General features: G+C 48.4%; 1 protein-coding gene across 1 annotated transcript in view; it reads right to left on the bottom strand.

Moving 5' to 3' along the window:
* Window positions 1-27,149, bottom strand: part of Csmd2 (CUB and Sushi multiple domains 2) — a 570,924-nt gene that overhangs the window by 121,227 nt on the left and 422,548 nt on the right. The window contains exons 25-26 of the mRNA XM_059254992.1: window positions 22,905-23,031; window positions 5,370-5,572 (exon numbers count right to left, since the gene is read on the bottom strand). Coding sequence (XP_059110975.1) covers window positions 5,370-5,572; window positions 22,905-23,031 — 330 coding nt within the window. The remainder of the gene's footprint in view (window positions 1-5,369; window positions 5,573-22,904; window positions 23,032-27,149) is intronic.

Genomic DNA, 27,149 nt, shown 5'->3' with positions numbered 1-27,149 from the left:
TTACACATACACACCACACACATACACATATATCAAGCAAAACAAAACAAAACAAAACAAACAAACAAAAGACCCAGTGACTTAGGAGATGTTTGTGATCTGGTACTTAACCAAGTCTTAAAGGGAGTAGTGTTTATGAACCAAGCAGTGAACTGAAGGGTAGAAGGAAGGAATAAACTAATAAAGGAATGCATGAATGAATGAATGAATGAATGAATGGGCAAATGTGGCTTGAGAAAGCGCAGTAGAGATGGTGTCATAACAGAAGGCAGAGAAAGAACTGGGAGGCAGCCGCCATACCCTAGCTGCCTCCCCAGCCCAAAGTAGACGGCAGGACCTGTCCCTGCAGCATGCGCTCTGCAGATCGTAGGGGCAGGAAGTTTCTGGAGACCCTGTGATTCACTTACAGCTCCCTATCCCACAGTTGTGTAATTTCACTTTACATTCAAACAGAAGAATCTGTTTTGGCCTAGAATATATAATTCACATCGGCTTTTACACGAAAACATGAAGCCTCAAATAGATTCTCTGCTGGCTATGCCTTCCAACCCCCCCAGGAGATGCAACCATTCCGTTTTGCTACCAGGAGCACTTAGGTAGAAACGACCAATGAGTGACAGCCTGGGGAACCTGGCACCAATGTCACTCAATACAAGGCGTGGCAGCCTACCTTTGATTCCACAACACCAAAGGCAGCATTTGACACACTACAGCCCACAGGCAAATCTGCCTCTGTACTTATTTCCACAAATAAAGTTTTATTGAAACACGAGCAATGGTCATTTGTTTCCATTGTGTCCACCCCTGCTTTCATGCTTTGAAGGAAGAGAGTGAACTGAAACAGCAAGCCACGTGGACCACAAAGTCTGAAGGACTGTAGTCTTCAACAGAAAGCGCCACTGAAGCCCACTGTATGGCGTCTTAGCTTCCCTCCTTTTCTCTTTTCATGTCTCCCTCCCTTTGTTGCTTCATTCATTTATTCCTCCCTCCCTCCTTCTTTTCTACCCCACCCTCCCCCCTATTGAAAAAAAAAATGACCCAAGAGTCGAACCTCAGGCCTCTTCATGCTTGGCAAGTGCTTTCCCACTGTTCTGTTCTGAGCGTTCTACATTTTGAGCCAGGATCTCACGAAGTCATGCAGGTGATCCGTGGACTTGTCCTCTCACTGCCTCTGCCTCTTGGGTGGCTAGGATTACAGCCTTGTGCCGCCATGCCCGGTGGCAGCCTACCTCAAGTCCCTCCCACTTCTGAGGAGGCATTCTAAAACCGTTCCTTTGTTTTATTCGCCTTTGATGGTGTCCCATCACTATGTTTCAGTCATATTCCTAAGATCTTCCCACATAGTCCCCTCACCCCCACCACTTCCTATTCACAGGACCTTGTACACCTGCTGGTCCTTCTGCCTGGAATGACCCTACAGCAAGTCTTCTATGGCAGCTCCACCTTGACATTCTATATCTGTCTATCTATCTATCTATCTATCTATCTATCTATCTATCTATCTATCTATCTGCCACTTTTTAGATAGGCCTCCTTCATCCCCTTTTCTGGGCTCACCTTTAACCCTCCCTATCATTTTCATCAGGCTATCCTGTTCAGTTCTTGTCCCAGCACAATCTGTAACAATCTGGCTAATATACTTGTTTGCCTCTTCCTTGTCTATCACTTGGGCATCTCTCTGCCAACAGAGACAATTCTGCTCATCCCTGGATCCCCAAGGTACTCAGCACTCAGCACATGATAGTGCTTAGTAAATATTTGCTGGATAAATGAATGAATGAACGAACAGATCATCGCCGTTTGACACTCGCTGAACTTGTTTAGAAAGTCAAATATGAATCGTCGTGTCTGCCTTCCCAATTAAAAACAGACTTAGCTTTCATCCCCAGGGTCACGGGGTGCTGTATACATGTAAATGATTGCCTGGGGGAAAAACAGTTTGCAGTTCTGGCCACACTCGGAAAGGTTATTTGTATGGTAGGCAACAGAAATGCAATGATTAAGCATTCGGTTTGGGAATTGGACACGTGGGTTTGGATCCAGGCTCCGCTACTTAGTAACTGCATGACCTTGTATAAGAAACCACACTGCCTGTATGGTCAACATGGATTAATAATGGTGGCATCGTGTTTCCGTAAAAACTCTAAGAGATGATGTAGTGGGGGAGCTTAGCTGCTACCTGCTCTGTAGATGGCTGAGATCCTGCTGCCCGCTCACCTCTTGTGGTTCACATTTTCTCTGTTGAGTGCTCCTGGATTTGAGCAGCTTGCCAAAGCCTCCAGGGAAAGGCTAGATCCTCCAGGTACTGACAGGATGTTAGATGTTACACAGTCATGTTTACTTAATAAAGCCAAGCTTGTGCTAATCATCCCTGGCATTTCTGCCCAATCCCTCATCAAACATGCACTAGCAAGTTCACGTGTGGTAAGCCTTTCCCTCTCCCAAGGGGAGTTCTGGTATTTGCTAACTGATGACAGCAACAGGTAAGGTGACCTTTCCGGAACCGTGGGTATGCCCAGAGCACTGCGGCCAGGTTGTCACTGTCTTTTTGGAGCCCAGGCTATGTAGCTGGAATTACTTCGATCAGCATAAGATTGCCTAAGGAAACCCCGGTGTTGGGGAACCCCTCCATTCATCTGCTCATGACTTCATGCATTGGAACACCTGCTGCATACATGCAGGGAGCCCGAGAGGTCTGGCATTAACCTTCATACTTTAAGAAAGATGTGTGATGCCAAGGAGGTGCCACCACAAGACGGGCAGGAGGGCTGGCATTGGCTGGTGCTAGAGAAACAGAAGTGAACTGCTTGGGGTGGGGGGGGGGTGCCAGAGGCTGCAGCAACTTATTCAGAACAGGGAGATCAGGACGCAGCAGCATCTGAAGCAAACCCTGAAGGATGACTGACTTTTGCAAGCTGAGCAATGCACAATAAAGCTGTGTGCATGAGGCTTAGCTGGAAGAGGGTGCCTGGGGACTGTCCTGTGTGGCTACAACCAGGACGAAGAAGAGGTCAGATGATGCAAATCTGTGGGAGACTCCTCTGGAATGGTGGGCTTTTTTGTCATTTTGTTTTAAGCTGTCTCTGCCAGCTTGGGCATAGTCAGAGCAAAGGCACATGTGCTTTAATTATTCATGCTGTCTCTTCCCAGAGAGAGTGCCTGGGAGTCTCTTCCACATTCTCCTCTCTGTATGCTGGGAATCTTCCATTGCTTCTGTTGCTCATTCCAGCAGTTGCTAACGTTTGCTCCATGAGATGTCAGTCTCCTGAGATGGCCTCAAAAAAAGTCATTCATGGTCAAATACATTCGGAAAGTGTGACCTACCAGACACGTTTTGAATTTATGAGCGTGAGCATACCAAATGCTCTCAGGAGCCGTATTAGCATTTGAGATAATCTGCTTAGGTTTGCCTCCACCCAGCCTCTTTCTAACATGGCTGGATCCTGAACATTTGTTTTCTCAGTACCAATTAATATTCCATCGAGGTTCAAGAATAGATTGGAAATGCCAGGCCAGAAGACTGCACATATGTTATGAGGACAAGTTACTAACTCTTGGTGTCCCTCAAGATCCTGGAGGGACTTGGTCCAGGCATCCTCCTAGCCATGGATACTCAAATCCATGATACTTAAGTCCCTTGTGTGAAAATGGTGCAGTTCTTGCATATAACCCATGTGATCCCCTTGCATGTTTTAAATCATCTGTAGATTATCTCTAATACCTAATGCATTATATGCAAATAACTATTATACTATATTGATTGGGGATAATTATAAGAAAAAAGTCTGTACATATTCAGTGCAGATGTGATTTCCCCCCAAATTTTTGGTCTGGGATTGGTTGAACCCATGGATATAGAACTTCAGATATGGAGGGTCAGTTATATGATGGAAAGTGGGAGCTACCAGAAACCTACCCAGATCCTGGAGAGCCCCCGACCCGCAAACACACACATGCTGGTAAACGCTCATCTCCACAGAGAAGAAAGATGTAGGAACAAGCCGGAAGTAGGATTTGACATCTTGCTGCAGTCTCATGAGTACCTGGGGCCGATCTAGCTAGGAGGGAGTGTGGCGACACACACACCCCCCGCCCTGCACAGTGGCCTGAGGGGATGGTAACAAGGATGACAGCTGCCGTATGATAAGCCTTGGCGCAAACCAAGGCCGACTCAGTTGCTCAGGAACTTGAGAAACAAAGTCCAGAGATCCTGAGCTCTGGGCAGACTAGTCAACTTGGGACCCGAGGGTTTGAGCATTGCCCGTTTGGGGTAGCCCTTTGCCCGTTTGGGGTAGCCCTTTGCCGTGTGCCTCCGTAACTGGCCACTGTAGTGCACACTTAGCGAATTGAGAGTACTAAGATCACTTCCATGCTTGGCTTCTGGTGCTTTCTAAGACCTGCGCTCAAGAAAGAACCGGAGCATGCAGCATGTGGCGTCAGCACTTTCAGAACCACGCCCCATGCCACTGCGCTTAGTGTCTTTCTTGTCACGTCCCTCTGTTCACCCCAAGGAACCACTCTCTACTTTCAGAGCCCACTGTTTTCTCGAAACGTTCTTTGCACCCAGGATGTGCTATTTCCTCCCCTCCTGCTCACTGGGGTCTGCAGGCCTCTGAGGTCCAGCTTGGTGATATCTTTCCATGGCATTGACCGGTCCATCCTTCAGACGCTTTCTTTACCTGAGTTACTTCTATTCATTCTTCAGGCATGAGTGTGGATAACACATGTTCTAGAACATTTTCCTTGATGCTCACAGTGACCTCAGCAGCATGGGTTTCTCCACTCATACGCTTCTCAGTCAGAACCTGAGTGTCTCTCAGTCTGTCTGATTTCCCTACCCAAGTAAGCTCAGCATGCATGGAAACGTTTTCGTGTGCACTCAGGAGCACATGGACATGCCTATGTGCTGTGCTGTGCCGTGTGTGGTGTGTGTGTGTGTGTGTGTGTGTGTGTGTGTGTGTGTGTGTATCTATGGAGGTCAGAGACTAACCTCTAGCATTATGCATTGTTCCTGAGGAGCTGTCCATTTTTTTTTTAGGCAGAGTCTCTCATTGGCGTGAAACATACCAATCTAGTTTAGATCATCTGGCCAGTGTGTCTTAGGTATCCAGATTGGATGAAAATGTAGACTACCTTACCTGGCTTTTTTTTTTTTTTTTTTTTTTTTACAGATTCCGGGGTTCAAACTTATGTCTTCATGCCTGTATGACAAACACTTTACTGACTAAGCTATTTTCTTGTCTCTCTAGCACGGATATTTGAATAAACCACGAACCAGGTACATAGCAGATGCGAATAATATCTTTCCAAGACTGGAGAGACGGAAGGGAGGAGGGGCTTAAAGGCGCTGGCAGCGGGCCAGCACGTACCTGAGAACTGAATGGCAAAGCCCTGCTTGCTGGTGAAGAAATCCGTGCTGAACTGCAGAACAACTGAGTTGAAGGTGCTGTGCAGGTCCTTGGGCAGCATCGGGCCACTCAGCTCCTTGAGGAGCACCCCACTTTCCACAGGCCCATCCCAGATGCGTAGCACATCGTGGACCTCTTCTGTGTCAAACACAAGGAAGTGGAGCCTGGACAGAGAAGAGACAGGTGGTCACTCCATGTTCTCCCACTTTCTTCCCAAGAACTTCCGGCCAGGGGATGTCACCGCCTAGGAGGATTGACAGGGAGGAGGAGAGGCATCATCTGGAAGCATCCTCATGCTTCCAATTGGCTGGCTCCATCTACTGGGACCACTAGTTGTGGGGACAAGGGTGAGAGGACGTGTGTGGGGTTTGTGCATGTCAGCATGGCCACACTTCATTTCTCCTCTTAATTCCCCACAGACCAAGCTCCTGAGTGTTAATCCTTGTAATTCTAGATTGAGAGGGGATTGGGGCAAGAAAGGGTATGAATTCTTTTTAAAAGTCGAGGGTGCTGGTGAGGTAGGTTCAGCAGATAAAGGTACTTGCCACCATGCCCGAAGACCTGAGCGCCATCTCTGGGACTCATTAGTGGATGGAGATTCTCCTCTGACCTTTCGTATGTGCCATGGCATACACACACACACACACACACACACACACACACACACACACACACACACTTTTTTAAAAAAGGCACAAGCAAGGAGAACTGTGGGGCATCTCAGAGGCTGACCAGCTGCAGGGGGAGCTGGGGTAAGCCTATATCCGGGTTTCTCAGAGCAGAACACTGAAGCTGTTAGCTACAGACAGGCTTAGTGAAGCCCTGTAAATTGATGCAGGCCACACAGGGGCCTCTGTCTCTATGGAGGCGCACACCACACCAGACTCTCAGAGCCTGGTAGGAGCCTCAATTCATCCCAGACTGAAAGGGGTTGAGCAGCTGAGGTTACTATGGCTACAGACCTGGGTGACATGACTCTATGAATCAATTTCCTTACACTTTGGGGATACACTCAGAGATAATGGATTCCTGTAGACCCTCACCGAGTTCCACCATCTACACCCATGGCACATCTGTCACAGCTACGAAACCAACCCTGGCGCATTATTATTATGAATGAACCCCCAGACTTCACCTGGATGTCACTGATTTCTTCCGTTGTCATTTTTCTCTTCACTCACTGCAATTGCTTTAAAATACATCTTTTTAAATTATAAAAATGAGACATATGCAAGGCAGAAAAGTAAACAGCAGACAGATGCTTTGAAATTCTGACGCCCCTCTCATACCATCATCGACTCTCCAGAGTTTCCCACTTACTGTTATACATATCCTTCCAGACCTTTCTCAGTGCGCACATACACATATTGTTGCCCCCAACATGGGCTTGTATCTAACATAGCTTGAGACCCCTCTTCCTCTCCCTTTCTTACCCCCTCCCGGCCTCTTTTTAGACAGGCTAGCTTTGAACTCACTATGTTGCTGAGGACAGCTTAGAACTTCTAACCTTCCTGCCTTCACCTCTGCAGTGCTGGGGTGGCAGGTGTGCACCACCACACCCAGTTTTGTGTGGTGCTGGAATCCAACCCACAGCTGCATTCATGCTAGGAGATCACTCTATCCACTGGGTCGCATCCCCGGCCCTGGTTTTAGGCCACTGTCTTTCTTCAATCATTTACTGTGGGCATATATACCTACTTAATTTTTTTCTACAGAAATGGACAATCTGTTTCCCAATTTCTCATCAAACTGCAAGGAACATGTCTATATTGGTGGGACTTTTCCTGTTTTGCTAATGTTTTGGTAAACTTGTAGAAATAATGGTTTGCGGTGGGGACTAGAAGAAGATCTAAGTTTTTCCCTCATAAATGTTGTTAAATTACCTGTCATGTGACACTGTCAATCTCAGCTCCCTCCAAACAGCATTAAGTTTTACTATTCTCTGTAAACTCCACCTCTTCTCCAGATATTACAGTGTTGCAAATATATTCTACATTAAAATACCCTCCCATCTGCTAGACCAAAATGGAACCTCACTGGCATTTTGAATTTAGATAATTTAGTATTTTACATAACGTTGAAAACCCCTGAATACAATTTGGGGACATTTTTATCTCTTCATATTCTTTTATCCATCTTAATTGGGCTACCTCTCTTTAAAAATTCTGTTTGCATACCAAGCTCTTTATTTGTTATTTTTACCTAAATTGGCTCCTGTTGTGGGATATATTTTCAGTGCTTGTATTATCTCCCAGTGTCTGGTACCCTTTTTCACTTTAGATGTTGTTTATGGTGTCTATATCTGTAGAGAAGTCACTCATATATGTTAATCTTTTCCTTTAAGGACACAGAGCATCATGTTATACCAGGGCAAGCTTCTCTACCATGATTAAAGATCCAAATTGCAGGACTGGCATGAGGCTCAGTGGATACAGGTCCTTGCCGTCAAGCCTAGTGACCTGAGTTCAATCCCTGGGAGTCACATGGTGGAGACAGGCAATTCCCACAAGCTGTCCTCTGCTTTCCACACACATGCCGCTGAGCATGTGCAGATAGGCAAACATAAATAAGTAGATAAATAAATGCAGTACATAAAAACACACACACACACACACACACACACACTTAGGGGGATGGGAGGAAGGTGACAGCCAGGGTAGAAAGGAAACTGTTTGCTGGGCATCAGAGTGCCATGGCACATGTGTACTCATGGAAGCTATGACTCCATGTCCAAGACCTGTAGAGTTTGGCCCTGGGTGGGGCATTCATGGAGTCCACCACCTTGCGGAGGAGCTACTGGTCATTGACAGCTGCTGGGGGAGTGACAGTCAGTTTCTTCAGGCATGTGGTCCCTGAGAGGCTATGATCCGGGAGATGGTCCTATGGCCATTCATATACAGGCACTGGCAAGTGGACTCAGTAGGTAACACACACACACACACACACACACACACACACACACACACACACACAGCACACATGCTGGGAAGGAAACGTGGTGGTAGGGGGACAGGAGCTGGGAAGGAGGGAACGGGGAGGATTTGATCAAAATACATTATATGCATGTATGACATCCTCAAACAATAAAAAAGAAATTACTAAAAAAAAAAATCCTAACTGCAATATTTTCCTAGAGCTTTCAGTTTCATGCTTTGAGAGGGACACTATTAATATTTATCATTATCGTATTATTTACTCAGCAATAACTTACCCCAATGACCATCTGAAGTGGCCTCCTCTGTATTTTAGACATTGAAGCCTTGTTTACTTCCTCCTTAGCACTAATCAATATATACTTAGTGTGCTCATTTGTTTTCTGCCTCTCCAGCTTGGGAATGGTTTTTGAGGGGGTGGGGCCGACCTTCTTTCCTACTGTGGGTCCATGCTCAGGGCATGCTTGCCTGTTCAGATGGGGCTCAAGAAGACAGACTCATAAGCAAACACTCTCCGTTCCCTGGCTATTTGACCTGCCCCAACAGAGACTGCTGTTTTGGTGAGCACTCCTTTCCTGTGCTGATCGTTGCTCCCTTTGGACCAGGAACACAGCTCTTCAGCGTCCTTGCAGCTTCCCACAACCTCATATTTTGGTATTCCAACATGAAGAGGTCCCCTTCATCTTCTTCCCCCTAATTCATTCAGGTACGTCTCCAATTAACTCTATGAGATGAACTTGATGGTACCAACTTCCCAGTGAGACTGGAATTGGAATTGGCCACACTCGCTATTACGGAGAATGGACATCCTTGTTACTCCGTGTACCCAGCTGGGAACACGGGGATAATGGTGTGCTTTTCTTCTTTGTTAGTTGTCTTCTCTGCACACTTCTTGAGTTCATTCCTCAGAAATCAAAAGGTTTATGATTTTGGCTTCATTTCAAATGAAGCTTTGTTTTTATTTCTTAGTCTAGTTAAAGGATGGCTAGAGAGTGAACTATGGTTACCATGGTATTATCTTTCAGGCCAGACATGGGCACTTCTACCCACCTAACCTCCTGGAGGAGGCAGCTCCGGGGGAGAGCCAGGCATGGCTGGAGAAGATCCAGCCATAATTAATAGTGTACCCAAGGACCACACGAAGGCAAGGTCGTGTTCATTTTGTTCAGTCTGGCTGATCTGATAACCACACAAAAGCTTCACATTGACGAGGCTGAGGGGAGAGGAGGGGCAGGGGGAAGGGGATCTGAGAGGAGGAAGTGGGGAGTCCTCTGCATGCACAAACAATACATGAACAAGCCAGGATGCCATTTTCCAGGAGGTGCTGGAGATGGCAACGCTCCTCACACAAACCCACAGTGGCGAACGCTGGTGAGAGGAATGACGGAGGACCACTTTAGGGACAGAACACGCGCAGGACCTCTCAGAGCAGGGTGACATTTAAGCAAGATGGCAGGCTCAGAGGGAGCCGGTCACAGCAGAGCAGGTCAGGTTAAGAGGTGGCAGGCAGTGGTCCCCAGATAAAGGGCAGCATGTGCAAAGTTCCCAAATGAAAAGCTGCTCCAGGGCATCTGGGCAATAGAAGGGCCGTAAGGGCTTTGAGGTGGCAGGCAGGGGCCATGCCTGCTGAGATGCTGTGGGTTGGAGAAGAAGTTTGCATTTTATTCTTCTGGCTAATGGAAGTTGCTGAAGGATTCTAAGCTGAGGCCTGACAGGGTCTGGTTTGGAATTTAGGATCATTCTTCTTGTATCAGTGATAAGAAGTAGATATAGGCAAGAGTATCTTAGCTGGGGGCCAGCAGGGACCCCTTTTACGGTGGGACTTGGTGAGATCCAGGAAAGACTGGTTTTGCCAAGTCGCTCACACTCTCAGTGAACACTTTTCCCATCTTGTAGAGAGATCAAAGTCTATAGGTGCTGGTTGGAGCTTCTGATCAATGGAGATCAGTGCGGGCCCCCAAACTTGGCTTATCTGGGTTGCCTGCTGCAGGTGAATGGTGAGGACGGACATTGGTTTGAAGATAGCATCTGCACTGTGATCCCAGGTGAGGAGGCACTGGGGTGATGAGTTACCTCTTCCTGTGGATGCCTTGCTCATACTCATACATGCTTGCTTGTTGGGGCCATAGACACAGAACAAGCTATCTCTTGGGAAGAGGGTATATTGTGCATAAACCCCTTCATTCAGAGATTCCAGGGTGTGCAGGGCTGTCTCTGCCCTGGAGCCTGCTGCTCACCGAAGGAGACACCACAAAACACGGTAACGTATGTGAACGGTGCTCCAAGAGTGGCATACACAAGGCTCTAGTGAAATAACAAAAGGAGAAAGAACGTTAAGCCTTTGCAGGCCATCTCCTACTTGCCGATTGCTTTGCGTGTGCTTCCAATCTCCTCCTGGAAGGAGGGTGGGTTAGAGCCTTCACTGATCATTTTGCAAAGGCAGAAGTGAAGTTCCAAGGGGTCCATGTAGGTGACTGACTGGACAGCAAGGAAGGGTCAGAAACCCACGATGACACCACGTCTTCCCGGGCCAGCTTGCAAAGCCCTTTCCTTGGCCTCATCTTCTGGCTCACAGATGCAAAAGGAGCTTCAAGGAGGAGGTGTCTTCGAAGCAGTATTGGAGGAAGAAATGAGACAGCCCAAGGGGTGGCAAGGAGACCGTGAAGCTTATATAGACGTAATCAATAAAGGGGAAGAAAAGCCAGAGGCCTCCCTGGGCCCAGGCTCCCTCCCACCCTGTCACCCTCTCCCCTAGGGTTGAGGAGATTTCCAAGCAATGCAACTGACCTCATCTGTTGCTGATCTCTATGTCAATTACAGCCTGCGTCTAAAGAGCCAGGAGGGCTCTGGACTGTCACTGCAGGATCCCCCTCTCCCCAGGGTTATTCCCGGGCAAACCCTTCTGGAAGTCCTCAGTGCTCTTGGGCTGAAGGAAATCTGAACACGTCAGGCTTCTGGGACACTGCTCACTCAGCCGCCTTGTCTGGATCCACTGAACTTTGGAACGACGTGCAAACACGAGGAACAGAGAAGGCAAACCGTGGCGATGACCTGAGCTGTTGATTTCTCACGCCCTCCCACGGGGGGGGGGGGGGGAGTTGGTGGAGGCTGAGAACGGAAGCACTGCAAGCAGTCTCAAGAACCTGTCACCACAGTGTGGACCCCAGGGACCCTGCAGGGGTTGGCATGGTGAGAGAGGATCCTTACTTCAAGGGAAAGGGGCCTGTAAGCGAAGGGAGGGGCTCAGAAATCAGTCCCCAGATGGGACTGCCACGACGGGGACCCTGGAAGTGACAAGGAGGAAGTCATGCTTGCTCTACGAAACATCCCGCCTCTGAGCCATCCGACAGCAAACTCGCTATTAAGCCCTGACAGTGATTGCCGACGCGGGAATGAAAGCATGCTGCCCAGAGAGGACACGCTGGGCAGAGAAGTGGAGGCTCCAGGCCACTAGGGCTGCTGGGCACTAGCATTGAGGCTTTGGTTCTTGGGGTCAGTGGGAACTCAATTCTCTTCAAAACTAGGGGAATGGAACTGGGTGGGCTTCAGGACCCTGGGGAAATGGTGGGACCTTCTAGGCTGGCGACTGCTGTTTGGATGTAGGCTGTTGCCTCAGGCATCCCTCTTATGTACCAAGTGACTTTGGACCCGGAGCTGTCTTTACATTTCCGTCTGTGAGGGACGCGCTAGGGGACTGCCCAGCTTCTGGGGCAGCGAGCCATGAGTATCTGTTGTCTGTTGTCCTTCGTTTGGGCAGCTTGTGGCTGTCACTCTGTGCCACGCTTGGTTACTTTTCCTTCAGAACTCTGGCACCATCACGTGCTCCTCTCCAGCCTCAGACTCTCTAGCTTATCTCCTGTTTGAATGCTTTTATTTCTTGCAGGGCAAATGCTGCCACTGTGGATTTTAATTGTGATGATGTCATTATTTTCTTCACATCCTCATCTGTCACCGTCCCTTCCTTTCTCTCTCAAGACTCCCCTCCTCCACAATCCATCCATTCATCTATATTAATATCCCTATGTTTTATAATTAAATGACAGACAGTATTATGTATATAGTCTATTAGAATACCTATCATCTATTCTGTTTTTATTTTTTATTTTTTGACATCCTGAGGGTGGAATCAAGGGCTAGGTGTCCTAGTTATCATGAATTATCAACTTGACACAGCCTAGAGTCATCTGAGGGAAGAGCCTAGATTGAAGACTTGTCTAGATCAGACTGGCCTGCAGGCATGTCTACAGGCGATTGCCTTGATTATTAATTGATGTAGGAGGGCTCAGCCTACTGTGGCTGGCACCATCCCTAGGCAGGGAATCCTGGACTATATAACAAAGCTAATTAAACATAAGCCTGTGAGTGAGCCAGAGAGTGATCCAGAAAACAGCTTCCCGCCATGGATCTTGCCTTCAATTCCCACCCTGACTTCCTTCACTGATGAACTGTGACCTGGAAGTATAAGCCCAATAAACCCTTTCCTTCCCAAGTTGCACTTGATCAGAGTGTTTCATCACAGCAACAGCATGAAACTAGAACACTAGGCAAGTGTTTGGCCCCTGAGCTACAACCCCAGCCTTAGTCCTTTATATTTTTTTTCTGTCTCCTGGAGTATTAAACAAAACAAAACAAAAACCTTTCTTGAAAAAAAAAACCAGGTTCTATTTCTTTAGAGAAACAGTTATTTTTTCTCACGAGTGCTGTACTTTATGAAACATCTTGTGCACTTATCTTATTTGTGCATTGTTATTTTTAAATTGTCATTTTGAAGGGAGAGATTGCTATGGGTCCAGTGTGTCAGCCAAGAAGGCAGGTGGTGCTAATTCTCCTAAGAGACATCCGAATCCACGCCTGGGATCATAGGCTGGCAGCCAGAGGGTGAGTTCTGGCTAATTCAACTACTCGGGCCGGCTTGGCTGGATTATCGGACTTGGATAATTTGAAGTAGCTTGTGTTTCTTTCTCTAGAGGCAATCCATGGAAAACGAAATCACCAGAGCGCATTGCTGTTCTTAAAGCCACATTTATACCTACCGGGCTGTCCACCTCCTCTCCTTCCAAAACAACTTTCTGGCTCTTTTTGGCCATTTCCTGACTCCAGGCAGACTGAAGGCTGAAAAATGATGCCTGCTGGGTGTGCTGATCTGTATGGCTCCTTCAGGAGGTTGCTCTCACAGCACAGCTACACAGACCTCCTCTGTTTAAAGTTTAACTCGACGTCGCGCTTTTAAAAGAAACCTTCTGGAAGTTGCTGAACCCGAGGCCAGTATCCCTGGCAAGATCTGTGAACACAAGCTTTGCTTCCAGTGGCTTCTGCCTCCTCCGGGCCAGCTGCCCGCTTGCTGGCTGACCGCTGTGGAGAACAGCTCTGCGCTACGACAGATCTGAGTGTACAGCAGGGGCTCCAGGCCACAGGCACAGCCAGGTATTTTGTCTAGTCTGATATACTTCCAGGAAGACAAGCTCCACTAGGCAGGGAAGCTGCTTCCTCAGAACCTCCTCTCGGCAGCCTTGCTGCTGGGTGGCCAACAGCTAAGAATGAGGCTTGCAGCTTACCCTTACCTTTGTCACAAAGGAGAGGCCCTACTGGTTAAAAGGAACAAAGAGCTACTTACGGGCCAAATAGGAGAATTACAGCTATATGGGTAGCAGGCAGAGAACCAATGTCCAACAGCAAAAAGGTCCCCACATTCCACTGGTCCCAGACCCCTGTAGGGAGGGCACCCCTGGAAAGGACCATCACATCTGCCTTCCCGCTACTGCTCTATATAGTGCTCTGTACATCTATAGCTACCAGTCCCAACTGTACCTGTATGCAAGAAACTCTGTTCTTCTGAATGTAACCAAGGCTGCTAAATGGTCACACTAGACCCTTCTCTGGCTGCCAACCAATTTCTCCACTGAGTTTCTACCACTGATCTTCCTGAAGCAGCAATGTCACCTTGTCACTCCAGATCATGAGATCATTAAGCATGGCTATGTGTATCCATGCCTTTCCTATTTGCAGGCCTGGGAGGCCCTTCCTCTTAGCCCTCGCAATGAACGCCTACTGTTATTGCTACTGAGTGTGTGTAAGATCAAGGCCCATATTTGTATAGGTGTGTACAGGTGGGTACATGTGTGTAAAAGTGCACACATGTGCATGGGTGTGTGCATGTGGGCACAAGTGTGAGTGTAGAGGCCAGGTTGATTCCAGGTATCTTCCTCCATCGCTCTCCACCTTACCTGGTATAGGAATGGTCTACCACCAAACCTGGAACTTACCAGTTCCACTAGATCAGCTGGCCAATGAGTTTCAGTGGTCTACTGTTCCCTAGCACTGGTTTTTACATGAGTTCTGGGGATCCCCACTCAGGTCTTCATACTTGTGCAGCGGGCACATTACCCACTGATCTGTCCCCCAGCCCCTCTGCTCTTCTAAGTACAGCTGGAAGAGTGTTTGTTCATAACTCCCTGTCTTCAAGTGCCACCTAGGTACTCCTGTGACACAGTCTACATGGTTACACTTTGCTGGAACCCTGGCAGATCTGTACCACTTCCAAACCTCTCTCTGTCTCTGCTGTGGAGACTGTAAAACAAAGAGACACTGGTTTCTCTTTTTTCTTCAACAAGTTCTGCCTAATGACCTGTAGGAAGAGCTGGCGTCTTTAAAGGCAGTGAGTCTGCCCAGGAAAACACACCAATCCTTACGAGCAGGGACTTCTAGGCCCTCCCCTTTCCTTTCTTCTAGCATGGAATCAATATGGCACCTAGAGCTGCAGCAGCCGACCAGGTGACCACAAGCCTCAGGCTGGCACAGCAAGAGCCGAGGGCAAGGTGCCATGGGCAACAGGGCCAGGTCTGGACGGGACCTTTAGATTCTTGTTTTAGAGAAAAAAGAATTCCCCATCTGCGAAGCCAGCTGTAGTCAGTTTTTCTATTTCCATGCCTAACAGACATCACTTCTCTCTGATGCCGTGATGGGAAAAGGCTGTCTTATTTACACTTAGACTCTTGGTGTCTGGTACGAAGCCTGACACTGGTGAAATGCTCCACATTTTCAAAAGTTGAACTGAATATTGTTACTTTCTTCAAAATGTTCCTGCAGCTTCTGTTATATTGAGAACTGACGTAGTATTCTCCTGGCCCTCGGGATCCCGCTGAGACCCTTTCTCCCCCTATACCAGCCCATCATGCAACTCCAGTATAGTAGGCTTTGCTTCCCTCTCCCAGCTGGAAAGATCTCCTCCTGCCCTCCAGGAAAGACTTCTCTCGTTCTTTTTGGTCACAACATTCTCTGTGGTCTGAGCTAGTGGCATCTACCAACTGTTTGACTGTGGGCCCTCAAACCAGGGCTGGGTTTCAGTCTGCCCCTTGTGTTACCCCTGCACACCATGACAAACAAAGACCCTGGTGCAGAGTGGGGTCTCTAATGCCCACTGTTTTAAGTGTAGCTATGCCAGGGGCAGAAGGGCAGGTGGGCTCCATGTGCCCCACACTATTTGGGCCTCCAGGTACTCCTCTGTAAGTCAGGGCTAATAGACACTGGTCCGGAGCCAGGCACACTGTAGATGCTTGATAGACAGTGGGCAGAGGGGAGGGGCCAAGTGCCTGGTCCTTTGCCACTCTGTCTTTGTCTAATACTCTGAACTGTTCCACAAATCATAAGAAGGAAAATTCTGGCCCCACCCTGGAGATGGACAGGAGGCTGCAACTTTATGGGGTGAACCTCATGTTCCTCATATTGTTACCAGGTGGAACTGCATGGAGGGAGCCATGACCTACACCTTACTGTGTATGAACTGCCAGGCCTTGGTGGAGCTCTTGGGCCCCAGGAAAGGGCACCCACTAAAGGCTGTGGAGGTCACTGTATCCATAGGAAAGGTTAATTTGCCAGCCTACTCTGGCTAAGAACACCAGGAACTAACTACCTACTCTCCATCCTGGCTACACTCAGGGTGGGAGTGGGCGCTTGGCTGGGTTCAGGCAGGTGCCCACTGCCCTTCCTGGAGTCTTGCTCAGCTTTTGGGCTGAACCTGGCAGCGGGTCCCTCTGGACACACCCAGCACTTCAGTAGGGCAGGGTCAGGTGTCCCTGGAGAGGCCCCTTGGGGTCTTCCGTCTGTGCTGCCAGGAGCTGCAGCCATCCCACATTCCCTCCATCTGGCATCCCTGTTCCGACTCGGCAGAGCGCCTACCACTCATGACCTTTAGAGGGGACCTACAGCCTCCAGTGCTTAGGGGATGCACTGACCGTGTAAAATGGACAACTCTTCATCTCATTTCTGGGGTTTCTAAACATTGACTCCCTCAACCCTCCTGAGGAGACAGTACCCATAATCACTATTTCACAGGAGAACAGAGACAGACGGTGCTGAAAGAGAGTGCCACGCTGAGCCAATAACAAGCACGCAGGTAGTCCTGTGCCCCCGTCCACCTCCTAGCTATGACTCAAAGTGGCACAAACAGTGGAACTCGTGGGACATCAAGAATCCAGTTGAATAATCAGGCCCGAATGGCCTAACTGCAACATGCAGTGGATGCTGGAAAACAAGTGACATCGTAAAACAAAACACAAGTGTGTCCTCAGAGGGATGCAGATGATAGCACATTGATAAAAACAAATGCGGGCTGTCAAGAGCAGTCGGAAAACAGAAGGCTGGAAGTGAGAACAATAACAAGGTCTCCGGGGTGAGCAGGCAGAGGGGGCTGTGATCAGCGAGAGAGGGGACAGCGACTGCTCAAAACAGAACGGAGGGACGGTCAACAGTGGAAGAAAAACAAAGCCAATTAAAGCAGATCAGTCAGGGATTCAACACCAGAAGCACTCAGCGGAGAAGCAGCACGGAGTCTTTTCATATCTTAAGCATCTGGAGAAGATTAATAAAACAAACGGGTTGGAAAAGTCAAAAGGGCACAAATGCCGTAAAAATAAAAGCACCACGAGGCCAGGGCGATGGCTCAGGTGGTGAAGTGTTTGCTTCACGAGCATGAGGACCCGAGTGCAGGTCCCCAGAATCCACATCAAAAGCCTGGCCCTGCAGTGTGCTCCTGCAACCCCAGCTCTGGGGAGGCAGAGACATGAGGTCCCTGGGCCTTGCTGGTCAGCTGACTGGGGGGCTCAGCTCCAGATTTAGTGAGGGGTCTTGTCTCAGAGAGTACATCAGGGAGCAACTGAGGAAGATACCCAGTGTTGATGTCTGGCCTCCACATATGTGCACAGACACCTACACCTACACACACACACACACACACACACACAGAGAGAGAGAGAGAGAGAGAGAGAGAGAGAGCGAGAGAGAGAGCTCATGCATATTACATAACCACTTAGTGACTTTAACAAAGATTTTAGATTTCCCTGGTTTTAAGTTGAAATGAGAAAGTGTTTAGAAATGAGCCCAGGCAGATGCTGTGTACAGGAGTGAAATTCTCTGGCCCCACGAAAGAGCTGGAAGCAGTGAGTTGGTAAAGGGGACGAGGATGGGCACAGGCAGAGATGCTGTGTGGAAAGGCAGCCTTCTCACGGGCCACAGAGGGTGTGGAAAGCTGATTCAGTATCTGGGGGAAATTCAAGGTCATATGTCAACTCTTGCCTTCAAAGAATCTAGCTGAAGGAAATAATTGGAAATGTGTTCGAAGATTCATATACAAAGATGTTCATTGGAGTGAAAAATCTGAAATGGTTTGCTTTATCCATAGGGAGAGGTTCTATTAATTATGGCTCAGCACACAATGGCCTTCTCTGCAGCCTCCAGCCAGGGGAGACAGGTCCCTTGATATTGACTTAAGATCAGGACCGTGGTTAAGCGCTAAAACAAAAAGCAAGTTGCTAAGGCTGGCAACGAGATGGATGTGTTTAAGAAACCGTGCTGGCTGGATTTGCTTTGGTTATGTGGCCACCCAAAATGTCTAGAAGAATTAGAAGAGAAGAAGGGGACCAGAGGTTATTTTAAGTGGAGTGGGGGGGGGAATAATTCCATGGTGATATTTTATTTGTATTAAAATGTTATTTATATGTTAATAAATAAAGTTGCCTGGGGGTCAGAGCTATTAGCAAGCCATAGGAAAGCAGGGCAGTTCTGGCGTACACTTGTAATCCCAGCACTTGGTAGGCAGAGCTGGGTAAGTCTCTGTGTGTTCAGGGATACAGCCATTATTGGACACACATGCCTTTAATCTCAATACCAAGCAAGGAAAACCTGGAGGCCTATACAGACAGGCCGTGACGAGGCGGTCATGTGGTTGGGTTTACAACCAATGAGAAGGCAGAACAGGAACACTATATAATGACTTTAACACAGGGGTAGCTAGTTTGGAGAGGTAGGACCACTGCAGGAGGAAGGGTAAGGTTTTAGCTCTTAGCTCTGACCTCTTGACTTTCTTCTTTGCATTGGTTCTGTGTTTCTTATTTAATAAGAAGGTTGGTTACATCTACAGAGGTCTTTGGATTTATACTCTGTGACCTTTGTTATTGTGGCACTTGACTTTTTAAAAATGACTTCCTATTTTTTTTTTTTAAACAGAAAGTATGGGCACACAGGTGCCATCGTGTGTGTGTGTGTGTGTGTGTGTGTGTGTGAGAGAGAGAGAGAGAGAGAGAGAGAGAGAGAGAGAGAGAGAGAGAGAGAGAGAGAGTCAGCGCAGAGTTTGTGGTTCTCGCCTTCCTTCCACCATGTGAATCTCAGCATTCAAATTCAGGTCATTAGGCTGAGCCATCTTTCTGGCTTCCTTTTTTTTTTTTTTAAATAGAAAAATTCTAATAATATTCAGCATAGAGAAAACCTAAATAGGGACTCAAATGTTGAGGGCCCTCTTCAGAGCCGTGTACTTATTAGATCCTTTTATTTGGCTGCTGGTTATTCAAGCAGAGATGAAGTGGAGGGGTGAGAGGGGAGGGGAGAGAGTTGGGAGAGGAGGGAGGAAGAGAGGAGGGAGGGAGATAGGGAGGAAAAGAGAAAAGGGGACAGGACAAAAGGAGGGAGAGGAGAGGGAATGAAGAGAAGGAAAAAGGATGTGTGTGCACAGATGTGTACACATCTGCAAAGTGTGTACAATGAGGAGAGATGATGGAGCTAAGTGGGAACTCAGTGTGGGGGGTGTCTTGTCCCCCATTTTCATGCTTGGCACCCCTCGGTGTGGCTGGAAGACCTCCGCCTACAGGAGAGCAGAAGCTGCTGTGGGGTAGCTGTGGCTGCGGGAAGCTTGTCGGAATGAGGGCGGGAAGCTCGTCAGAGTGAGGGCGGGTGCATCTTCACGTTCTTTGAAAAACTTTACTTACTTACCGTGTTTATGCATGTGCTGTGGCACTCTTGTGGAGGTCAGAGGGTAACCTGGGGAAACCAGTTCTCTCCTTCCACCATGGGAGGCCTGGAGATTGAACCTGCGATGTTGGGCTTGGCAGCAAGTGCCCTTACCCACTGAGCCATCTTGCAGGTACAATTATCTTCACATTCTGTTTCCCTTTGTGTACACACACACACACACACACACACACACACACACACACACACACACACTTGAATGCAGAACACACATGCAGCAGGGCCCATGGCCTCCTGTCTCTTGCCCTGTTCTGGAGAGGGCATCTGTCATTCTGTCTTTGACCTGAACCTCCTGCCTCCACTCCACTTCCCGGCTGGCTTTTCTCGGCAGTGAACTTGTCTGCACTCTTGCTGCACATCCCCACCCTTGTTTCTCACGCTTTCCCTGTGGCCCACAAATCTGCTGCCTGTGAATCTGTCCCGCCTTCTTCTATCTCTGCTGCAAAGCCTTAATCCCTAAGGAAGTGCTGGAGCAAGTCTTTGGGATGCTGATGTGGGCTATACCTTCTCTTTGGATGATGCTGGTCAAAATGTACAGAGACCCAGCATCAAGATGGACTTTTGAATGTTCCAGCCGAAGAGTGAAATTCCGAGGAAAGAAAAAGAAGACAGAAGAGATACAATCCCAACGACCCTCACACAGCCCAAGGCCCTGCTGTGGTGGCCCCTGCTGTGACAGCCCCTAAGGCTGCCAGCTTCCATATCAGAGGACTTCATCTAGGCTGGGAATCACTCCCAGCTCCAGCTCCTTCATGGGGATATATGTGGGGAAAACACCTTGACTTGCTGAGAAGTCCCTCCCCGCCTCTGGCCCTCCTCCTCGATTACCTGGCAATCTCACCATCCTTGAGGGCTCAGCTCTGGTCTTAACATCTGAGGATGACTTTCTGAAACCCTGAATCTGCCTTTATACTCACTTCCCACCTGTCTTAGTTAGGGTTTCTATTGCTGTGAAGAGACACCATGACCAGGGCAACTCTTATAAAGAAAACCATTTAACTGAGGCAGCAGCTTACAATTTCAGAGGTTTAGTCCATCATCATCATGGTGGGGGGCATGGCGGCTGGGAGTATGGTGATGTGCAGGCAGACATGGTGCTGCAGAACTCTACATCTTGATCCAAAGGCAACGGGAAGTGAACTCAGACACTGAGCAGTATCTTGAGCATATATCAGATCTCAAAGCCCGCCTCCACAGTGACACACTTCCTCCAACAAGACCACCCCCACTCCAACAAGGCCACACCTCCTAATAGTGCCACTCCCTCTGGGGGCCATTTTCTTTCAAACCACCAGACCATTTCAACCTTGTTCTGTGCCTGCCTGTGGGATTTTCTTTGAACAAGAAGTCCAGAGCCTCTCTTTGTGTAAGATCATGTAGTAACATTGTCACATGAATGAATGAATGAATGAGTGAGTGAGTGATGCTCTGAATCAGGAGAGTCAAGAGTTCGCCTCCTGATTTGCATATGCATGCTCTAAAATGAAACAGCCATTTGCTCTCCAGTGTTCACTGCCCGGAGGGTCTATTACAGAGTCACTAGCCACACAACTACGTCTTCTTCCCAGTCCTCCCTCTTCATGAACCCACTGGGCTTTCTTGGCTGTGAGTGCACACGCAGGGGGCCATCAGTAACTTATCTTTTGCAGACTGTCACTGCAGGCAAGTGATGAGAAAGAACACGGAGGGGTTGTCCAAAGCCATGGTGGCCCTGAAAGCTGGAATGAGATGCTCAGCTTTCACTCTCTGACATGCCAACAGACCATCCCAGGGGGCACGTGGGCTGGTGAGTGTCCCAAAGGTCATTCTAACAGCACTGTCCCTTTGCGAAATACTAAGTTCCCGTGTGTACCACTGACCTCACAGTGCATGGGGGATCATTCAAAAACATGGATAGGGTGAACACTGTATTCCCTCAGTTCTAAGCAAATGGTGCATACCAAGGAACATGAGTGATTATATCTCTTTCAATAACACATTTCCATCTCCTACTGAAAACTCCAGAGTAGGGACCTGCCAGTCACAACTCTACCCATTCCTTGGCTCCCTCTTTATTCCCTAGTCCTCGATGGTGACTTCCTATGAGTTCTCTGTACTGTCAATAACCTTGGTGGACCAACCCCGCTCAAGACTTACCATGGCTCCTTTTTATTTATTGGCATGTAAGGCTCCCCATGACCAGGCCAGTCGAATCCCATCTAGTCCTTATGTATATGCAGCCCCTACTCCAGCCAGCCCGTTCTCTCATCCAGTTCACCTTTCACCCCTCAGAGCATGCTGCCACTCCAACCTGCTTTTTGCCTCCTATCACTTCTAAACTGTACAGTTCAAGGCTCACCCTGGCCAGCAGTGTGATACAATGTGAAGATCTGGAAAGATCTGGGGTGTTCTCCAGGGTTGGTTTTTTTTTTTTTTTTTTTTTTTTTTTTTTGTAGCTTATAAAGTTTAGACTCAGAGCTTTGCTCGAATTCTTAGCTGTCTCATGTACAAACGGACCTGTGTGTGCATCAGGGTTTATTATTGCTAACATCGCCAACAGGACTGTTGGGGAGAAGTCACCAGAAAGGTCGTGCACCTGCCAGTTGGAGACCCTCCTTTCTTCTCTGATGGCTTGGGATTCTAAGAAGTCCCTGGGTCAGGTGCTGATTGGGGACAGGAGCTGTCCTGGGAGGAAAATGTACCAATGCCAGACATTGCTGGCTTTTGTTACTCAATTCTACACAGCCCTGCAATATGAGCACTTCTGGCCCTCATTTTATGGAGGAGGAAACTGAGAGAGAAACAGAAGCAGCATGCCTGGGTCACACGGCTCAAGCAGAAACGGACTGGCCTTGAGGACTGTCACTGTCACTGTGACTGAAGTGCCACACCGAGCCCAGCATGCAGCATGTTCTTCCAGAGCTTTAACTGACACCCCACGTTAACAGAGGAAGAGCCTCACAGTGATTAAGTCTCACTAGTAGTCAATGGAGGGGCTGGGATCCAGACCTTGGCTGTGTAGCTTCAAGCCTGGGCCCCCTGCTGCTTTACGGTAGCAATGTCCGAGCAGTGAGTTGTGTGGCCTTAGATGCAGCCCCCGTGACGCTGAGGCTGAGTCCCATGCGCCCAGTCCAAACCTAGGGTCTCTGTGGTGACTACTGATCCCACAGGCCTCTAGCGGTGGTAGGAGGGTCCTGACAACCGTTAGGGGTCCATCAATGACGCCAATGACAGCTCCACCTGACAACAAGTGGCAAGTGTTTCTTTGTTGGCTCTGGGCACTTACCCAATGGTGCATCCGGCATCTGCCTCGATGGTCCAGATGCAGTTGAGATTGTGTTCATAGGGGGCTGGGTACCCAGGCGACAGTACCTGCCCTGAGGCCTCTCCTCTCACTGTCCCTCCACACTCAGCTGAAAGAAATTGCAACAGAAGGAGTGTCATGGGGTGGCCGGAGCATTCCAAAGTCACTGAGTGCCTCCCAAGTCCATGTAGCCCAGTCCAGGTGGTTAAGCAGAGCATGCTAAAAGCTCCCTAGGGGAGACCAGTACTCAGAACCAGAAACAAATTCTTAATACTCAATAAGAAAAGGCACCCAACCCAATTAAAAACTGAGCAAAAGATTAGTAGACATGTATCCAGAGGAATAGATTTGAATGGCCAATATGAGCGTGAGGAGATGCTTACCATAATTTGTCATTGTTATGGAACTGCCAATCAAAATCACAATCACCCCCTCCCCACCAGGATGGCTGTGACAGAAAGACAGGTGTTGATAATAAAATAGCAAGTGTAGGTGAGGCTGTGGGGGAACTGGAGCCTTCCTATTACTGGTAGGAATGTACAATGATATAGCCACTGTGGAAGGCAAGCTGGTAGGTAGTTTCTTAAAATTGTTAAATGCAAGTCACCGTACAATACGTAACTCTTCTCTCAAAAGAAGTGAAAATATAATGTCACATAAAACCTGAACATAAATGTTCTTAGCAGTGTTATTCAATATGTAATTCTTCTCTCAGAAGGAGTGAAAACATAATGTCACATAAAAACCTGAACATAAATGTTCTTAGCAGTGTTAGTCATAGTAGTCAATAAGTGCAGATAAGCCCAGTGTCCATCAACGGGAGAAAGGAAATACAAAACGTGGTATATCTAGTGACAGAATGTTAGTCACCCATAGAAAGGAACACAGTTCACATACATGCTACAATGTAGATTTGGAAAACACGGTGCTAAGTGAAAGAAACCAGACACAAAAGACCGTATATTGTATAATTTCATATATAGAAAATATCCAGCATAAGCAAGACTAGAGAATGGAAAGTACATTATTATGTTTACCAAAGCTTGGGGGAGTGACTGCTAATGAGTAGTAGACTTTCTTTTTGAAGGAGAAACTGTTCAGAACTTAATGGTAGTGGTTATACAACCATGTGAGTGAACAAAAACAACTGGATTGTGTGTTTTCAATGGGTTAATAAACTTTTAAGTGAAGCAGCCCCCAAGGGTAGGACTAGCTGCCTATTTTATGGCCAAACTCCTCGGAACTTCTCAGGAAGGGGTTTGTACCTGGTCATGAAGCCAAGGGACCTGCACTAGCTGCCAGGGAGCACACTGCTGACTAGACTCAGTCCTTCTCTAGGCCAGGGCCAGTGGAGGAGACACCAGTGCACATCTGCCTGTCCTGGCACATGCATAGTCTTAGTAAGTGCTGGTGCCCAGGAGGAAGAGGCCAGTTCCCCCTAGTGCAGGACAGAGAGTCGGGGAGGGTTTGGATTCAAATGCACCTTGAAGGAAGAGCCAGAGTTGAACAGCCTGCGTGATGGCAGGGGAGGCTGGGAAGGACAGGAGGAAGAGATCTTGCAGTCAGAGAGAAGAGGAGGGGCGTGATAGGATAGGTTGGGGATGTGCAGTGGTGGACAGCAGGGCTAGAGAGCTGGGCAAGCATGAGTTGTTGAAAGGCAATGTATCCCAGGCTGCTGTGAGGAGGCACAGTGTATATGCATGTGACTGAGCTCTCTTTATAAAGGTGAGGGAGAGGGCTATAGCTGCAGCTCAGAGGGGTACGGAGGAGTGAGCCTCAAGGCAACGAAACCAGTGGAGAGATGTGTGCTCCCCATCAGAGTGAGCCACTTAACCCATGAGCTGGTGGCTCCCTGAGCTGCAGCTTCCTCTAGTCAGGTACACATCCAAGACCCTGTCCCTGAATCTCTAAGAGACATTTTCCACATTGTCTCTACTTTGTCTCCAACGATGGAGTCTTGGCTCAGACCCTGTCCATCTCTCAGCTGGCACAGCAGTCCATAGCCACAGTGCTATCTGAGGGACTTCTAAACAGAAGACTGTGCCATGCTTCTGGAGCAAAGTCCATACCCTCTGGTAGCCCTTCCTTTGGCCTTTGGCTTCTCTGACTCCAGAAGGAGTCCTGGTCCTGCCAAGTCTGATGAACTAACTCCACAGCCCAAACAGCCCCTGCTTGGACTAACAACATGGTAAGTGCCCTTCCCACGACACCTTTGTGACACCCTCCCCTGCCCAGGTAAATCGGATACCATCTTCCTGTGTCCCCAGCACAGTTTGGATGAAACAAGTGTATCACAAGTGCATTAAAATAGTGTCCATTTCCCCAGCCATACCAGACTCTTGGCTGCAGAGACCTTGCCGTAGACTGCATATCGAGTGTGTGGTAGAGCGTAGGGCACATAACGCAAGTTTAATAAGTATTTACTGAATGAATAGATGCACGGCCCAGTGAGTAGAAGCTTATTGCTTCCCAGGAAAATTACTGTGTCTGAACCAAGGAAGCATGAGGAAAAATGAAGAGCTGAAGGCTGAGCTGTGTAGCAAAGTAAGTGACTGGTTAAGGAAGGAGCTAAAAGCTGGAGAAGAATTTACAGAGGGGAGACCGAGCTTCACCTGTTACTATGACTGACCATCCCATCAAGCATCACTCTGACCCTGAGGCTTCACCTGGGACCACCAAGGAAGGGTTGTGGGAGGGACCCACTTCCAGTGGGAGTGCTCCCAACACTAGACTTTGTTCAATCTTCCCTGTGGGCCGCCATTCTGTGGCGCTGTTGGGAGGGGTGGTTCCAACTTGATTGAAAGACACCGAGGTGAGTGAGCCTGAGGCGGGGAGTGAGTGAGAGGATGAGTGACGATCTGACTGGGAGCAGGAAGCTGGGGCAGTGGGAGGGCATCATCCATGACCTTGGCTAGGAGCAGCACATCCTATTTTTACCTTAGAGGGTGATTGTTTGGGACCCAGCTTATCTCCCTTCCCCATGGGGTCACTTTATTCAAGGGATGGCCAGAGCGGGGGGGGGGGGGGGGGGGGGGGGGGCTAGGGAGGGTTAATGTGTACAGCTTGCAGTGTTCACTAGTGGCGCCTCCTTGAGGTTCTGTTCTTCCTGGCTTGCTCCCTTCTTTCCCTCCTGGGGCTCTGGCTACTACACTTGGGCTGGGGAGTCTCCTTATCCATGAAGGAAACATGAATATTTAAAAGTTACAGCAGTCACTTCAGTAGCCCATGCTGAACTCTACCCTCAACATGGCATGTGTAACACACACACACACACACACACACACACACACAGAGAGAGAGAGAGAGAGAGAGAGAGCGCCTCACTTCACTAAATTTAATGGGGCCTGAGGAAGTCTCATTGAAGAAGAGACTTCTTCTTTCCAAGGCCTGTAAGTGTAATAGTCTTCCTAGCCCCACTGAGTGAGTCCTCTAAATCCAATGTAACTGACACGTTGGCCAGCAGAGGGATCTGACAGGGAAGCCTTTCTGCAAAGCAAACAGTTATCTTATGGGAGCCACAGTCGCTCACTTATTTTGCTTGCTTTGATTCGCTTGCCTTGTGGTACCACACTGCTGTCTGTTTATGCGTGTGTCTCTGTGGCTGACCCGAGAGAGCCCGCCTCTGAATTCTAAGCACCTATATAGGGCCTGGAACATGAATGAAAGAAGAGAATTAAAAAGAGGAATGGTCACAGATGGCAAAGTCCTAGTGCTGTAACCCCAGGGCTGGAGCAAGAAAGACAGACGGATTGTTGGGGCCAGTGAGCCTAGCTGAATTGACCAGCCCCAGGTCTCAGAGAGAGACCCCGTTTCAAAAAAAATGAAGTAGATGACTCCTGAGGAAAAACACTGACCTCTGGTTTTATCATTGAGTGTACACACACACATGCATGCCTATCTGCACACACACACACACACACACACACACACACACACACAAAGGAAGAAACATGCCTACAGCCTATCTTAACCTCAGTAACAAAGGAAGGAGACCCCAAGGGCTGTTTATGGGTTGCAACTGACTACTTTCTGGCTTTACATTCTGGCTCTTGACCCTCTGTGTGTCATGTGGAGACCCCATTACAATGTGGTCATCCAAGTGAATGGGACCAACCATGGTCCCTAAGGCTTCTCTCCATGCTGTTCATCTGGTTGGCCCTATATGTGTTCAGGCTAGACCATCTGCCAATCCACCTAACCCTCCCGATGATGAGATCTTATCTATTC

Source organism: Peromyscus eremicus, chromosome 2 (assembly GCF_949786415.1).
Source record: "Peromyscus eremicus chromosome 2, PerEre_H2_v1, whole genome shotgun sequence".
Classification (NCBI taxonomy): Eukaryota; Metazoa; Chordata; class Mammalia; order Rodentia; family Cricetidae; genus Peromyscus; species Peromyscus eremicus.
This window is presented reverse-complemented; position numbering and strand designations above follow the sequence as displayed.